Below are 17,502 nucleotides of genomic sequence, written 5' to 3'. Positions count from 1 at the left end.
GTCCAGGTTGTCGTCCGAGCTCCACCAGCCGCCCGAGCGCTGCTTGCTGCTGCCCCCGCCCCCACCCCCGCCGCCGCCGCCGCCGCCGTCGCCGGCCTTGCGCTCTTTGCTCTTGCTGCGCTTGCTGTGTTTGTGGTGGCCGTGCTGGTGCTGGTGGTGGTGGTGGTGGTTGGAGCCCTCGCCCCGCTGGGAGTCGCCCTTGGTGCCGTTCATCTTGGACGAGCCCTCCAGCGAGTGGGACTTGGTGAAGAGCCGCTGCACCGAGTGCACCAGGTGGCGGATGCGTCCGGGGCTCTCGTTGCGCGGCTCGGTGGCGGTGGTGGTGGTGGTGGTGGTGGTGCGCTGGTACTGCAGCGTGTGGAAGCCGTCGCCGCGGTGCACGGGCATCTGCTTCTCGAACTGGTCCAGCAGGTTGGCCGGGATGCGGTTGGATTTGCCGCTGCCGCCGTGCGAGGACAGCCCGCCGCCGCCGCCGCCGCCTCCGCCGCCTCCACCTCCACAACCACCACCGCCGCCGCCGCCCATCTCGTCCCGGCACTCCCTGCTGGCGCCGCCGGCGTCCCGCGTGCCGCCGCCGTAGTGCATGCGGGGGAAGGTGCTGCTGGAGAGGGAGTGGTCGGTGTTGGACATGGAGGAGGGCATCGCCATGCACTCGGAGTGGATGGAGCTCCGCGGGGAGCAGCGGTGGTGGCCGTCCAGGGGGCAGCTCTCCGTGGGGCTGAGGAGGTAGGAGGGCGAGCGGGACTCCCCATGGTGGAGGTGGTGGTCCAGGGAGTGCTCGCAGTCGGCCAGGCCGCACGTGTGGGCCGACGTGGGGGAGGTGAGCTGCAGCTGGGCGGGGCGGCCTCCGGAGAGTCCCTTCATGTTCCTGGGAGGAGTGGAGTAGGTGTCCTCATCGAAGTACTGCGAGGGCGACCATGAATACTGCTGGTCTGTGGGGTTCAGGAGGAGAAGAAGGGAACACGTTCAACGAGTGGTGAGAGACACATCCTTAGAAGTCGCACTAGTTCTAAAAATAGATGCCTTTCATGATTGCCGCTTCTCAGCAAAAACGCCAAATTAAATGTTCCTTCCCAGACGGGCTGGTGATTATCCACACATTATTGTTCTCCTCACTTCCCTCCAAACTACATAGAGTAGGAGAACTCAAAAGGTACAAACTGCTACATCAGCACAATGTCAACCTTCCTAACTCCACAAGAAAGAGAGAGCGAGAGTGAAAAAGAGAGCAAGTGAGAGAGAGCAAGTGAGAGAGAGAGCGAGAGCGAGAGAGAAAGAGAGAGAGAGAGAGAGAGAGAGAGAGAGAGAGAGGAGAGAGAGAGAGAGAGAGAGAGAGAGAGAGAGAGAGAGAGAGAGAAGGAGGAGACAGGTAGGAGCCTGCATTGCCATTTATCCAATGCAAAGTGAAATAATAGCCTATCACTCTGAGGCAGTTGTATCATCCGTCAAAGCCTCGAAGAGAGCGCTTTGAGGCGCACGGCTGGACAGACGTCCTTGGGAGGCATAGGCAAAATACATCACCTCCACGCCACACACACACACACACACGCGCTTGAACGCACATACACACACGCTGTCACACACACATGCTCTCCACCGCCTTCTCAGGCACGTACTCGTAGATTAAAACCCAATTCGTCTCTGATAGGTCATCAAGGGCAGATGTCCAGGCGGTTTCATTGAAATGTGTTTGACTCAATCAGAGGAGAGTTTTGCCCCTTTTTACTGCTCAGCATCCCAATGATTCCAGTGTAATTGCAATGCCCTCCCTTTGAATTGGCCCTGGGATGATGGGTACACTGTCAATAGTTTAGATAGGACATAGCACGGATCCCAATGATGAACTTGTCCCCGCATTACAAAGAGAAAACGTTTGGGGGGTCATGCATGGATATGGAAAATAGCAAAGCATCAACATACTGTTTGATTATTTTGGTATTGGATGGACTCAGTTATCTTTCTTTGTTATGCTATGACCTGTTTCAATATGTTTACGATATTTACATGTTTATACTAGAGCTGTCAGTTAAACGCGTTATTAACGACGTTAACGCAAACCAAATTTAACGGCGTTAAAATTTTTATCGCGCGATTAACGCAATTATTTTATAAAAAAAAAAAAAAAAATTGTTTTTTTTTTTTTTCTTTGGCTCAAAACAAAGAAGCAGTAGCCTGACTGCTATGGTCAAATGACGTTTGTTCAAAGCAGTCGTTTAATTGCACTATAGGCTCTTTTTTTGTATCGTCCTGTTTTGATCAGTGTATATGCCAATGTTGTTATCAATAAAAAATCATTTGCACAAGGCAAGCCGATGCACTTCACCATGTTGATAAGAGAATTAAAATGAGAAGAATTATGGGACAAAAAAATCAAGGGATATTTAGCATAGAAAAATAATTTGTGATTAATCGCGATTAATTAGAGTTAACTATGACATTAATGCGATTAATCACGATTAAATATTTTAATCGCTTGACAGCTCTAGTTTATACTAAGAAATCCTTCACCCATTGTATACTCAAACGATTACCCATAATAACTGTTATATGAATGACAATAAAATGCTAAAATACAACCTCAAATCCAATAATAATAATAACTAATAAATACCACAACTACAACAGCTATTGCCAAACCTTTTTTGTTAGGTCAAACTCATGCTTCACGTCCCGGTGGCAAAAATGTGCCGGACGATTACCGCGGCCATATCTCATACTTATATGCACCCTGCCATGTGCAATGGTGTAAAAGAATAAGAAACAAACAAGCGGACCAAAATAGCGGGGGGTTACACTCTCCCTGGGCTCCCAACACATGCCTCATAAACTCTCAGACTCTCAGCCAACTGTAACCCCATGAAGTGAAGGCAGGTTTTATGAGGTGTGAGCGGTGAGAAAGTTGTTGACGAAAATAAATAAACTGCCACAAACAAATAAACAGTCTTGGGTTTTAAAATACATGAATATGAATGAGGATTTTGGCCGATGATTTTATTGGGCCAGAAAAAGGCTTGATCATTGAGCCCTTATTGTGATACTCCTAAAAACTGGAATAGTTCCAATGTTTGAGCTCATATGAGCCTTTTGAGAAAGCCCAACATCTTACTAGAAGGTAATGCCTAGAATTTGATTATCCATAATGATTCTTAGGATCCTCTTAATCATTTCTTGTGGTATTTTGGATTCATATTTAGCGCTATAATATTATAAAGAAAGCGATGCAGTTCATTGAAGAGATCGGGGGGAAATCCTGATCGGTTCTTAACAAACATTGTCCATTTTACTGTCTAAAAATGATTTGGAAGGATTGCATGCAAATAATCATTATGCATTAGTTCATCAAGATACCGTCACAGATATTCAAAATTATTTGTTATGCAGTTGTACCATGTAATCACCATCACCGTGCATCAGACACACAACGATTGTGTTGCCTAGTGGCTAGCATCCCATTGTATTGCTAGTAAATACAAACCAAGGCATGTATGCTGCACTGCAAGCAATTACCTACCATGTGGTACAATAATCATGATCCCCTGTCCACATGGGTTACCCCCCCACATATTAAATGGAAATTTGTTGATTCCAAACAAAATAAAATGAACTGAAAACAAACCAGCAGTCATTTTGTACCGACATTCTCATGCTCACAGCTCGACCTCAACATCTCCCCCTGAGGCGAGCCAACAAAACATTTCAAGACTTTTGCTTGAGGGAGTTGAGGGATCTTAGATTTTTACAGACATTGGCTTCATTTAGGGACCAATTTATTGTATAGAACACTGGCACACATGAGGAAACATGCTATCAATCTATCTATACAGAACAGATTAGGAGTTTCGTAGTGTTTCTAGTAGAGTTAGGGCGGAGCTACAGTAAAAAGGTAATGCAACAATTAGTTGTGTAACAAAAATAATTCACTATTCTGCTCTATAGAGGCATCATTACTGTGGAGGTAACTTTGTTATTGCATACTTTGAACCATATTCAATTCAAAATTATCAGAAACTTTTTTGTATGTTCAAAAGGAACCAATTGAATGGTATTAATAAGCTCCCAAAGGTACCTCAAGGAGGCATGATGGAATTAAATGATTGGTGGCTTGGGATTAAGAAAAAAGGAACGCAATATGTTTACTACTCAACGTGAACACTTATCGCTCACAATAGATTGAAACATTTCTAATGGGAGGCTTGATATCCACCCCCGAGGCACAGTCATGCTGAGCAGTCCTTGTTCTTCACTAATCTCCATCAGCAGAAGCCAAATACGCTTCTTCTTTTATGTCGCCATCATTTTGGATTTAAAAGAGTCACATGGGTTTGTCTACTCCATGGCCGGATGCATAATGAATCACATCAAATTAAAACGTATTTTCAAAGAAATACGTTTAAAAAATCAGTAACAAATAAGACAGAAAATAAATATGAAAAAGCAATCGTTTTTAAATGTATCATCCTTCTACTGTGCCGCCTTGTTGAATGTAGGTTGTCATGGTATTAGGAAACTCAATTAATTAAAACTATTGTCACAACTATAAAACACTTGAGGATGGTTGTGAGGAAAGCCACTGCACAGCATCTATGAACAGGAAGATAACGCAGCGACACAGAACACCTGCCAGAATAAACCAGGTGATTTCCACTTGAGGGTTGTCCATCTGGCTCCTCTCAACAAACACTGGAAAGAGGGACGAAGGCACCGCCGTTTGTTGTTGAGTTGCGATGACACATTTCCTGTCTGAAGCTATGCCACCGTCTTACTCTGTGTCCTTTTGCGAACTGAGTGACGCATTCCTCAGAGGGCCTCCCTTGGTCTCATGACAACAGAAAACATTACTGTTTCTCTCTCCTAACCACATACTTAGGATTGTCTGAGTGCATGGATGAAAACAAAAAATACACACAGGAGCACAGGTCTTCAAAGATGGAATACTACCAACACTCTGAGACGATAGAATATTAACGACAAATGGCAAGAAAGCAAGGGCAGGTGACAGAAATTACTTCCAGCTAAAGCCTAGACTGTTTCTGCCAGAGCCATTGACAGAGAGAGTTGCTTCATCTCCGTTCACTCCATCAGACCAACCTAGTTTAGTACATCAAGAAGACACTCATTAGCTTCAAACATTGGATACTAATAGCAGCAGAGCAGCATACTAATTATCACATATTCAATTCATTTAGCATCATATTTCACAGCATCTTAGCTATTTTAGTTAGTGCGGAGCAAATCAATATAGTAGTAGGCCAACATAATAGTTTATATGGTTTGTTAGGTTGATTTTATGTTATGTGAATTCCATCAAACCAATGGCTCTAAACATGACATTGAGTGGGAAAGGATAGCCTATTGGTAACTGAAACACTGTGACCTCCTATTTCAGATCACATCAATGTATCTTAAATAGAATAATAATAATAAAGTGTTGTAGGCTGGGACACTATTGTGCCATGCATGGCTATTTATATTGATGGAGAGTTTGAAGATGCAGAAATAGACCTCCCTATTACTCAACTGGAAATGTTCTAAAAATGACTGCATGTTGGATGACGTGGATATGCATTGCTGTGCCTACACAACACCCTGACCAAATTACGTATTTTGTGATGGTCAGATTGATCCTGCTCATTTCTCACGTATTTTTACATTTTCTTTCTGCAGGGAAGCAGCGCATCGTGACTGCTCCCACCAACGAGTGGTTGGAGCATCTCCATGAAGATCAGCCAACCATGATATAATCCAAGGCTTCATGGGGGCTGGGTCCAACGACAAGACAGTGAGAAAAGACCAAGACATTGAAACATTATTGATGTTTGAGTTTATTTAAGCTTCAATAACAGGAAGCTTAAATAAACTTGAAATGCTTTTGATTTTGTGTTTTCGTTTTTAATACTTTTATACTGGAGGTCAGAAATTGAATAGACTTCCCAACAAGTATCTTTCAATGGCAACACATTGAACCTCATGTTACTGCACATTACTGTTGTTGGTGGAGTTTGAGGCTTTGGATAGGCTAAGGCTCGGTAAGGATGGATTGATGTTCAATTAATACCTTATGGTATTTAAAGCTTTTTAAAAAAAGTCGGCAACAATTCTGACTCATAGAAGCTTAAACATCCCAGCCTGTCAGCCTGTCACTCTTTTCTTTAATTTGGGCTAATTATATAATTATAAAGATATTAAATACTACTGATAAGCAGGGCAGTTTGCGATACTTCCAATTAATTAGCATTATGTTTACTAGTTACCAAACATTACTTTTCCATGGTCAATGAGCAAATTGATGGGCAATTTCCTCTCCTATTCCCCCCATTGAATCTACTCTGTCTTTCTATGGCTCTAGTTTCTGGTGTCTGTGGACTTGCTTTATGTTATTAAAAAAATAGCACCTGACATGATCGGTCTACACAGAGGGCCACTCTGTTTGAAATATCAGCATAAATGATTGCTTAAGGCGAGCATAAATGTTGAAGGAGGACTTCAATGCAAAAGAGTCCATCGCGGTCTGAACTGATATCGATAATGCTGATGAAACCCACGGAAACGATATTCGGATTCTGCACTCAATTTAGAGATGAGGTCGTTCAATGTTATGTCCAAAAGTCTTTAGACCTTGTATAGAGACTTGTTGGGCTGCAAACTCTCTGTCAAGTCAAGCCAATAATAGCGGATTTAAGACTTGGCACAATCTGTCAGCCACCAATCGTGTCCGACTAAACATCTGGATGCGCACCAAAGCCCCAATATTATCAAACTCCTCCGTGCCCCACCAGTCATGAACACACCCTTAAATCTGACAAGGCTGCCGGGCGGAAGCAGGAGGAGAAGGAGGAGGAAGAGAGCCGGAGCAGGAGGAAGAGGGCTCATTTATTAAGCGGCCCTCTTGTTTCGCACTCTTGTTGCGTTACGAGTGTGAATAAAGGTCGTTTTGCTCCTCTTAACACATTAGCATTTAAATAGCATTATATCTGAACCCCGTTTCCCTGGCAGCTCCCACTCTCCCGCTGCCCCGGCCGGCAGCCGCTAACTGCAGTTGGAAACAAAGTTAAAAGATAATGAAAAGTGCGGGAGAGGACCAGGTGAGTCAAAAACACACAACCTTGTGCACTGTTGGAGGAAAGTGTTGCAGCAATAGCCCCAACACTATTTAAAATAAAGTTTCTCCCGTCAGTATTTTTGTACGCTGCGCTATGGTAACCTTACAATTATTTCACATTCATTCAGAGTCACCAGAAAAAACAAAGAAATGCACAATCTGTCAAATGACTTTATATTCTCATGCTTGTTCTGAGACTGTGATCAAAGCCACAGCGTGCAGCTCTCACTCATACAGCGAGTCAGTACCATATGGATTGATATCATACAAAGCAAAGCTTATATTTTGCAAGGAAGAAAGCCGAGCACCTTGTTGGATTTTGTTAGATGTCATGGCATTAAGGCCCTTGATCACCCAACATCTCTGATTCTGTTTTGAGAAAAATACAAGCCCTAGCAAGTACGCAAGAATGGCTGGAAGTATGCCTCAAGAGATCATTTAGATCAAAGCTAGATCAGGGGTTTTAAGGTTCTGAGAATGATGCTAAAATATTTGGCATCATAAATATGCATCAAAAACATTTCTCTGTTGTAGAGGTCAATGTAATTACCTGCAAGTCGGTCTCTAATTCAGCATAAATAACGCTCAAAGTATATTGACGAAGGCAAACAAAAGGTGGGCTAAAATGTTTGCCAAATGCCAGGGGTCATTTTAGAAGCATACAATAGGAGTGCTTTATTAAAGGGTGGTCAACCTAGGGAGCTTAGTTTGTCTAATTAAGACAAACATTATCCAACCTCGCACCCATTTACCAAATAACAACAAATCAATGGGATCGCGGCCCGCCTATCAGTCTCCCAAACGCTAAATGTGCAGGAGGTTGAGGTGGAGGTAGAATTTCTCAACTTCCGAAATTCGGCCCTTTTTAAAGAAAATCAACCCAAGCAGGCCAGGGCTCTTGTCCTCAACCGCCTAGGGGGCAAATTCGAGAAGCCCCCTGGGCCATTAGATTGGATGGAAGCCAATTAACAAACACACACACACACACACACACACACACACACACACACACACACACACACACACACACACACACACACACACACACACACACACACACACACACACACACACACACACACACACACACTAGCCTGCTGAACTGGCAGCCGGTTTAAATAACTACCCAGGCGGATCGGATAAGCATGGCCTTGGCTGAGGGCTCCCCGTGTGTAATGCTTATTCGGCCATTTGAAGTGACAGCAATATGTGCATTCATTGTAAGTGTGTGTGCGTGTGCGTCGTTGGAATCTGATCCTGCAACACACAACCCCAAAACGCCTTCACCCTGTGAGCCCCGGCGCTTCACGCGGCCGTGGCAGTGGGCAGCCTTTCTGCTAATCTCTCGTCTCTGACACGTTCCATCCGTCAATCTGTTGACGTCAGCGCACACGTGTCGCCTAGCAGACCCGGGGGAAATGTGTCTTGGGTCGGGTGATTCATAAGCGATGACATATGAAACACAATGGCACAGAAAACAGTCTCGTACGCACACGCACACATCGTAGTATAGTATCAGATGATTCACAAGCACACACAGCGGGTGGATGACCAAAGGTTTGTGGACCTTAAGGATGAAGGGATGAGCATGGGGGCCATAATCCAATGTTCACAGCTGCTTCCTGAAATGTCATTATTGTTGTCGTGATTAAGCACTTTTACAAGGGAAAGGGGGCGACCCAAATTAGTTGAATGAGTAAAAAGAGAGAAAGAGAGAGAGAGAGAGAGAGAGAGAGAGAGAGAGAGAGAGAGAGAGAGAGAGAGAGAGACAGAGAGACAGAGAGAAAGAGAGAGATAAGGGATGATGGAATAAAAAGTTTCCGGAACATCTGTTGACATTCTGAAAGGCTTTTCTGCGTGGGTTGCCCGGACGTTAACATGAACACGGCGTCGGCTTTGCCATCTGTCTGCCTGCAAATAATTGATCAAAAGAGGCCGACTTTGATAATGAACGGCTCATCCACCATGTTGTTGAGTAAGGCTTTAAGGCGGAGAGGTGGTGGATCAAGTGCTGTGAAATCCGATTTGACGCAAGTCCCAACGCACTTGCATACAGAGCTTGCATATTTGCTGTCGATTCAGCACAACGTATACATACTCTCTCGCTCTGCCTCTCTCGCTGTGCCCCCCCGCTGTGTATGCCAGCAGGTTGTGGAGGAGTTGACCTGTGGCCCGGGCGGTTAAAACCAAGGGAGGCCAGGGGAGGCACAGTGGGAGTGGAGTGTGCTCCGCTGTCGCCCAACAGGTGTCATCACACCGTCTCTGGCAGCCCTGGCCGTGACACACAAGCCATGACGCATCACATGCCCACTGCCATGCCTCCCTGTCAAAGTGCGTTGTGTTTGTGCATCGGGCTTGTATGTCCTGATCTCGAGGCAGACGGACAGATTCCACGGAACCCACGACAACGTGGTCACGTGACGACGTGGGTGGAGAGTTCCAGAGCTATAATGGGAACGCCTATTAGTCCTTTCCATCCCACACATTAACGTTAACCGAAGTGACACGGATTAGAATCCGACTTTACGTCCCCGTGTCGTGGTAGCGGAATAATCTCAAATCCATTGGAACTGACGCAGTCATTCCTGTGCACTACAGACGCCACGCGTAGGAGACAAAGCTTGTTATTTTCTCCATGGTAAGTGCATTAAGCGAACATAGCTGTCCAGTTATGTGTAAATCATGCTGAATGTGAACTTCATGCCACAATAAAAGCCCTTGAGGGGGTTTGAACCTATCCTAGTGTCTGTGTAACCATGTGCATGTTTTTTATGCGTGCATTTCTCTGTGTGTGTGTGTGTGTGTGTGTGTGTGTGTCTGTGTGTGTTTGTGTGGTAAGAATGTGTGTATGTGTGTGTGTCTGTAAATGCCTTATGCAACATCCAGAACTGCTTTCCCATGCAACTTATTAAGAGGATGCCTCTGAACGGTTTCCTTAGCAACAGTTCTTCCTTTCATCTCTCCTCGCTTCTCTTTGAAGTCACCAAGGCGATCGGGGAAAAACAGAGAAAGGAGAATAAGTCAGACGGCCCCGCCACTATGATTTGTAGAATTAAGTAGGCAGAAAACACGTATTTCTTCTCTGCCATTAATGAGACGCAGTGGATGGCAGAGTTTTAACACATTGCCGTAAGTCAGACAGCGTCAGTATTCTATGACCCCAGCAACAAGCCAGGCATTGAATCATGGAAGCAGATTTAAAATCACTCAACTCTCCACCACCACCACCACACTGGTCTTGCACCCAGCTTTCATCTGCACTCCAAGACGCATGTTCCGGGAAAGCATTGCTTCCAGACATGTTGTCAAGCAGGTGGTTATTTGGAGGACGGTATTCGCCATGAGACATGTGGCGGATGTGGAGGCAGAGGGAAAGCATAAGGCTGACCGCAGGGGCTGTGGGTTTGTTGCTTTTCTCTCTTTTATTATTTGTATCTTTTTATATATTCTTCGTGTGGCTCTCTGCCTTTTCGTTGTTGCATCGTGTTATCGCAATGGGATGGAAGGCGGAGAAGGTGGAGGTTGATGGATGGCAATCTACTTCGGCTCTCCTTTGGTGTGTGTGTGTGTGTGTGTGTGTGTGTGTATGCCTGTGTGTGTGTGCATGTGTGTGTGTGTGTGTGTGTGTGTGTGTGTGTGTGTGTGTGTGTGTGTGTGTGTGTGTACACATGTGTGTACGTGTGTGTGTGTGTGTGTGTGTGTGTGTGTGTGTGTGTGTGTGTGTGTGTGTGTGTGTGTGTGTGTGTGTGTGTATGTACGTGTGTGCGTCTCATCTCTTTCCATCAAAAACCCATCTGGCATATTGAAGCACGTTGTCGGAAGTATCATCAAACATGCAGCATATGGTGACAATACCGTGAGTGTCTACATTCTTAGCAGGTGTATCATACCCCTTACTGGAGCAGTGTTAATGCCATGCTCTACCAGTTGAGCTACACAAGATGAGGCAGACACACTTAAACACATTCATCCCTTTGTTACGCAACACATCTGGAAAGGTTGTGCGACGCTGTGGGAGATGGAGGTGGCAAGGACTAGATCTGACGGTAAAAGGTAATTAGCTTAAGTGGCCGTCACAGTGTTTCTCCAGGGCTCCTTTGGAAGTGTTGAAATAGTAATATCGACCGTGGCCCGCGGGAGCACTCTAAACTCATAACACAGGGACAGTGTAACCAAATACAGCTCAAAGAACACAGAGCAAGCCTCAGCCTTGAAGCTGCATTGTAACGAAGCGCATGAAAGCAGTTTGTTGCAAACCACATCACATAGCAATAAGGCCTTTTTTACAGTTTATTTACGGACATTATGATTAAACAGTCACCTAATATGAGTGTATCTTTTAAATAATTGATTATTAATCAGTTCAACCAATGGCTACCTTTCTCCAAGTAATGGGTTCTCCATTAAGGAGTATCAAAAGGAAAAGGTATGGCATAGCAAAGAGCATTTGTTTTCGGAAACTAGCAATCTCAGTCCTATATTCCTCTTCACGTTGGGTTTTGTTTAACGAAAAAAGAAAAAAAGAGATGCTGTGCAAGGAAGACACCATCATGCTCAGCGTGGGTGTGAAGACACACAGACAGGCGCTCCCTGAAACGCAGACATCTATGGGTGCACTGTGCACCCTAGCATGCAAACAGCCACAAAGCCACACAGCCGGCGCAGGCTTGTTAGCGACTCCCCGCATTGGACTGTGACTTCAACTGTACTTATTGATGTCTGTTGTTTATGCTCTGCTTCATCACACTCGCTCTCTTCCATCGTCTTGCTGTGGTTGCCAGAAAGACCCATGAATACTATGTGAAGATCCATATTTTTGAAGTTGTCTGGAAAACGGCTTTCATTACTCTTGGAGACCACAGTCTGCGTGAGAGAGCGCCCGAGCACAGCCAAAATCCCTCGTAGTTCCACAGTGGATGGACTCTAAAAGTGTTTCCTCGTGCCCAAAGTTTATGCCTATACACAGTGTTTGACGAGCGGCCGAGAGCTCATCAAAAGGTACACAAATCGATAACCGACATGGGCTTTTTCATTAATGACCTTTGCAATATGAGAGGTTCAATAGAAAGGCCAAGTCATATTGAGTGAGCCCCCATCTTCCACGGACTGTGGCGAGCAGATGTTCATTTTAATTGGCTGAAAACATTTCAAACACTCCTTCTAAAGTTATGCTGTTGTTTTGGTTTCCATTGGCTAATCATCACGCCTAAAGGCAACAGTGAAAGAGGGGTAACAATGGTGATGCAAAGGTTAGCACAGGTTCAATGCCCTAAGAAGCCGTGCTTAACCAATACGATTTGGACATTTTAAGTAGCACCTGAAATTTAAATTGTTTTTTTTTTCAACAATTGCTGATCAGTGATTCTATCCTCGCAGTAGCGGTGCTGCAAAACGCAACAGCAGGCCCCATGATACCTTTTTTCCAGGAATATGGTTACATTATTCATCAACCAGTGATGGAGCCACGGCGGCAGAGTCTCTGTGACCAACGGATTGTCCTGACCTCAGCGTACACCGCAGCCTCCTTGATCCAGCGCTCTGTCTGACTCCCATCTACTAGACCGAATCTTTCATCTTTCGGCCCCAAATGAAAGACCCATTTTGTCACAGTTGATCAGACACGCAAGTTCATTCTTTCTCATGCAACCTTCGCTGTTCATATTTATGCTGGTCCGTTTTTCTACAGTGCGCGGACCCCCGGAACTAGTCACCGGCGGCTCCCAAGTCCCTCACGGCTCTCCTCCCAATCCTGGTGATAATTCATTGTGGGGGAGTCAGATGATTCACTCCCTCTCTCCCTGTGCGTCTCCCTCTCAATCCCTTCTCCCTCCCCGCCGTCATGCAGACACACAGCAAGCCCAGCCTAGGCTGCAGTACGGAGGGCAGGAGGGAGATATGCAAATCATGGATGTGGAGTAATCCTAGGAATCAGCTAGTGGGGGTTAAGTCGATTCACAAGCTTGTCATTTCGGGATCATTTGAGCGCGAGTGTGTGTCGACACTGAAAAGCGAAAGAGAGACACAATTATATTCTGTCTCACGATAAGCTAAACAAATTAATTATAATCTTTTTTTTACTTGGAATCCATATTTGAAATTAAAGTCCATAGTCCAACTCTACTCAAACGTGCAGCCATTAAAGCAATGCATGTTTGCTTTCTAATTTCCCCTGTGTCCAAACACAAGGCTTTAACTCTCACAGTGTGACCGGCTACTATAAACAGGATTGGTTTAAACATCAACACAATAACTCACACATTGTCAGTGCATTATTACCAAACAATACTTGCTATTATTAATACTATTAATAATATTAATTTGTGTAAATATATGCATAAGATGTGTATGTATTTATACACAAATATATATATAAATATAAATATACATATATATATGTGTGAAATAAACAAAAAAATAATAAATTAATTTTATTACACGGGTCTTCTCAATGCCGTGGAACGCTCCATTCAATTGCATGGGCTCTTCACAACTTCCCGCTGTGAATTATATTTGATAATTCACCGTTGCTAAGTATAATTGACCGCTGTCAAGGAAAGTGGATTTTTTTGCCGTCTTTCGTATCACTCCGCAAGTTGTCAGGTAACTTATCAACCCCAGCGTACTCAATGTCTTTGGCAGACTATTTCTCTGCTGATCGAATGCTGGTAACAAATAAATTGTAAAAGGCACAACGTGTGAAGTTGTTTTTTCGTTTTGGCAAGTAGCCGTGTAACAGGCGGGATAATGTTTAGAACGTCGCCGACTCGCCGGTCATTATCGAAAATAAGCCCCTTCAGGGCGAAGCAAGACACCTTTGCGTCGGTTTCCGGTTCGCCCTGTCTGAGCTTTTTTCCCGATAACGACCAGCGTTCTATACATTATCCCTTGCATAACATATGTAGTTGTGTATCTATACATACATACTCTCACATATGTATATCCATATCCATATCGAAGGCATGAGAACAAATAGAGAGACAAGGCCACCCATCCCTCGCTCCATCAACCAGCCACCCATCCTACCCCGGTGCATCCCGCTGAGACGCCCGTCGGCACTACGTCGATCACGGGGCTCCTCCTCGCCGCCGCTGCGGGCTGATTAGCAACAGCTTAGCACGCCGGTTTCCGCAGCGAGGTTAACCAGCAGCAGGGCAAACATCAAAACGTCACCGCGCACCGCGGCCATATGGCGCCCTCTCACACAGGTGGAAGGTGTCAAGGCTGATCTCGGCTCAGGATCAGGGGCGTTCAGAGAGAGAGGCAGATCAGGGTCCTTTTTTTGTCTCCTTCATTTAAATAACAGGTTATACTCGAGATTCATTGATCCACAGTTTCCTAAGAGAGGCAGACGGTCCGAGCCGCACTGCATGAGATCCAGTGTGTGGAGCTCAATGAAACGATTTTTAGAAATCGTCTGAGAAGTGTTCCCACTCTTGTTGTCCACAGGAGACAGCAGCAGAGAGGTAAAAAAAAGAGGAAAAAATGACAATCGGCTTCTGACAAGATTAAACAAGCTTAGCGAGGAGAGTGTCAAGAAACGCTTATGATCGATTAACCTTAGTCTTTCCCTTGAGTCAACAGGGTTTCACAGCAAACACATTAGAAATTTGTATTGGCTCAACGGTCAATTTAACTCAAATTAACGGCTAATTATGGTTTCCCTGTCATACTCCAATGCGGCCTCAACGTTCAACAGTGAAAGGTGAGAATTGAATTGATGCAGGCTCCCCTCGGTCAAACGATACTGCCAATACCATGGGTTTGATCCATCGCATTAGAGCAATGCAAACACACATCTCAGTCATTACAGATATTAGTGGTGCACTGATCATAAGCAATTGGAATTCCAGGTGTAGGGACAGGATCCCTACATCGGACTCTGTTCTCTCACTATTCATTTTATGAAATTGGAATTCATGGCACAAGCGTGCAAAAAAACGTTTTATGTGACAATTGTTTACAATCTGTTAAAAGTGACATCTTCACCAATGCATTCTCGGGTTATCTGTCCCTCGGGATAAAGGTACATCTGAAATCTAACTGCAATGGATGGACTGACCGGGAAGGAATATATCTGTTCTGTGTGACAGTGATTGCCAAGAGGGGTATGTGTACCCCTAGAGGTACCAGGCACCGAAAATAAAACTATTAGGGATTCTTTAGGGTAAAATTATGGAAATGAGTCAGACGACATTGAATTTACCATAAAAAATAGAATAAGGAATACATTTTTTCCAAGGTATCTCAGTGCCTTTGTGTCTTGCCTTTGTGTCTCTGGTTAATTGTGCAGATGAAAATTGGCTTCATAATTTTTTTTTATTTGGGCATAAAACAAGGAGGCACAGTTCCTCAGATATGAGGGGGTAATTCAGATGGCCGTGAAATATGTTTGCAGTCCAGTAGAGGTGCGGAACCACATCTGTGTAACTAAGGACACGTAGCTCAGGTCTATATCTAGATACGGTCGCAGCTGTGGCACACAAGGGCCCAGTTCCCGAGTGTCCATCACAAACAAGATTGGATGTGAGGTACATATTTGTCCAGCTTCGTCATTTCCACACTGTCTCTTGAGGAAATACCCCAATGATCCAATCGATGGTGGCTCTGAGGGAAGGCACGAGTACATCCCCCCCCCCCCCATCAACCTCTCACCTGTATTTCAAATCAATTTGGCCAAACCAGCAACACTAAGTCCGAAATCAAATCATTTCATTCACATAGTAACCTCCCATGTGAGTAAGAGACATACATCTGTATCGTATGTATCGCACACAGGATGACACAACAAACATGCACTCACCGCCGTGCCGTGAGGGGCGGAGGTTCTGAGAAACATCTTCTCTGTGTAGCATAATTGAATAATGATCTGCGTGCCGTGGATCCTCATGTACTGAGGATCCACGTCTCTGCACTGCGGTAAAGAGCGGGGAGCTCTGAAGGTCAACCACACTACAGCGATCTGTATCTCCGCCACGGGAAGAGGAGGAACGCAAGACTCTTCCAAGGCCGGTCCATACCAGAGTTCAAAACAACACCTACGGCATCGTTAGCTGACCGTCCGCTACGACGTTGATGTGATGCAGCGTACGGTGTTCAGCAGCCCTTTGCTGCACCCAGATTCATCCTAAGGCCTCTCTTACATTTATATTAACATTAAGGGCATTTAACAGATTATTTTATCCAAAGCGACTTACAATCAGTACATTTATCAGAACAAAGAGATCCTTACTGTCGCCTTCGGTACGGTAAGGAAGCAGTAGGTGCCAAGCACTAACAATTGATGGTTAACCCGTTCCCCGTATGCAACAAATATAGCTAGGATAAGATAAAACACAATGCTAAGTATTATAGATTGGTAGGATAAGATGCTACACAATGCAAAGTACTCTTCTGAAGTATTCTCTTCTATCTGATGAGTATAATCACTAAATAAATGAAGTCATCAAACGCTGAGCCACAGCCTTATGATAGGGGTCCGCCCATGAACCCCCCCCCCCTCCCCAGCCATCACACACTGTGCCTGACTGCCACCAAATAAAGGAAGGGATGGGTGAGAGAGGAACAAAAACGAGAGTGAAAGACACACACGGATACAGGGAGTTCCTTAAGAGGCGAACGGTTGACGAATGGTTTCAGTCGGTAGGATGAGTTTGAGACCCACTCAGAAACACAATGATGGTGAGGTGAACGGCTCAGAGATTTAACCAACAGTTTGGTATGTGGTGTGTGACAATGATGGATTGTTTGCTTACCTTTGAGTCAACAAAAACTGGGGCAGGGTGATGGTGCGCGGAGCGATTCTTGTTTGTCAGGTTCTATAGGGAACATAGCTCCGAAAGCAATGACCCTGCCCTAACAGGAACGGGCCCAAAACACGCAACAACCACTGAATCCATTTATTTCTCCCAACAACATGGAGGCACCTTAATCCCATTTCAATTTTCCCTCAAAACAAGCACAATCTGTTTCATGAGAACCCGCCGGGGCAACTCCTGATGCTGATATAGACTAAAGTACATTCGTGACGTGAATCCGTCATTCAACAGCTTCACCTTCGGCCCCCCCCTATCCCCACCACACAACGTGACCTCAACCCCGGGCGAGGAAATCGGCTTTTCCAGAGCTCTGTGATGGAATCTTGAGGTAGGAAGGGAAGGGCCGGACACACAGGGCACAGGGCAGGCTATTAACCTCATTGATCCTGGATTATTGACGCATAAGCTGCAGGCTGGCGACAACAGCCAGACCCCGGTCAATGGGGCCAGGGTGTGCAGTGTCCGGGGGTCAAATTGCCACAGGAGATACGGAGCTCCGGCCTGATTGAACAGGGTCAAGGACCGTGGACAGCCCACACGACGTGACGCGCGGACACACACCAATCAATTTCCGCAACGATGAGGAAA

The 17,502-nt window shown here is 45.2% G+C and overlaps 1 protein-coding gene across 4 annotated transcripts in view; it reads right to left on the bottom strand.

The window, feature by feature from the left end:
* dlgap2a (discs, large (Drosophila) homolog-associated protein 2a) overlaps positions 1 to 17,502 on the bottom strand; it is a 106,465-nt gene that overhangs the window by 47,237 nt on the left and 41,726 nt on the right. For all 4 annotated transcript variants that reach the window (XM_030356977.1, XM_030356978.1, XM_030356979.1 and 1 more), the window contains exon 2: positions 1 to 932. This exon is cut by the window's left edge and continues 327 nt beyond it. In XM_030356977.1, coding sequence (XP_030212837.1) covers positions 1 to 864 — 864 coding nt within the window. In that variant the 5' untranslated portion in view covers positions 865 to 932. The remainder of the gene's footprint in view (positions 933 to 17,502) is intronic.

Source organism: Gadus morhua, chromosome 5 (genome assembly GCF_902167405.1).
Source record: "Gadus morhua chromosome 5, gadMor3.0, whole genome shotgun sequence".
Taxonomy (NCBI): domain Eukaryota; kingdom Metazoa; phylum Chordata; class Actinopteri; order Gadiformes; family Gadidae; genus Gadus; species Gadus morhua.
The sequence above is the reverse complement of the archived record's forward strand: the minus strand, read 5'-3'. Positions and strand labels throughout refer to the sequence as shown.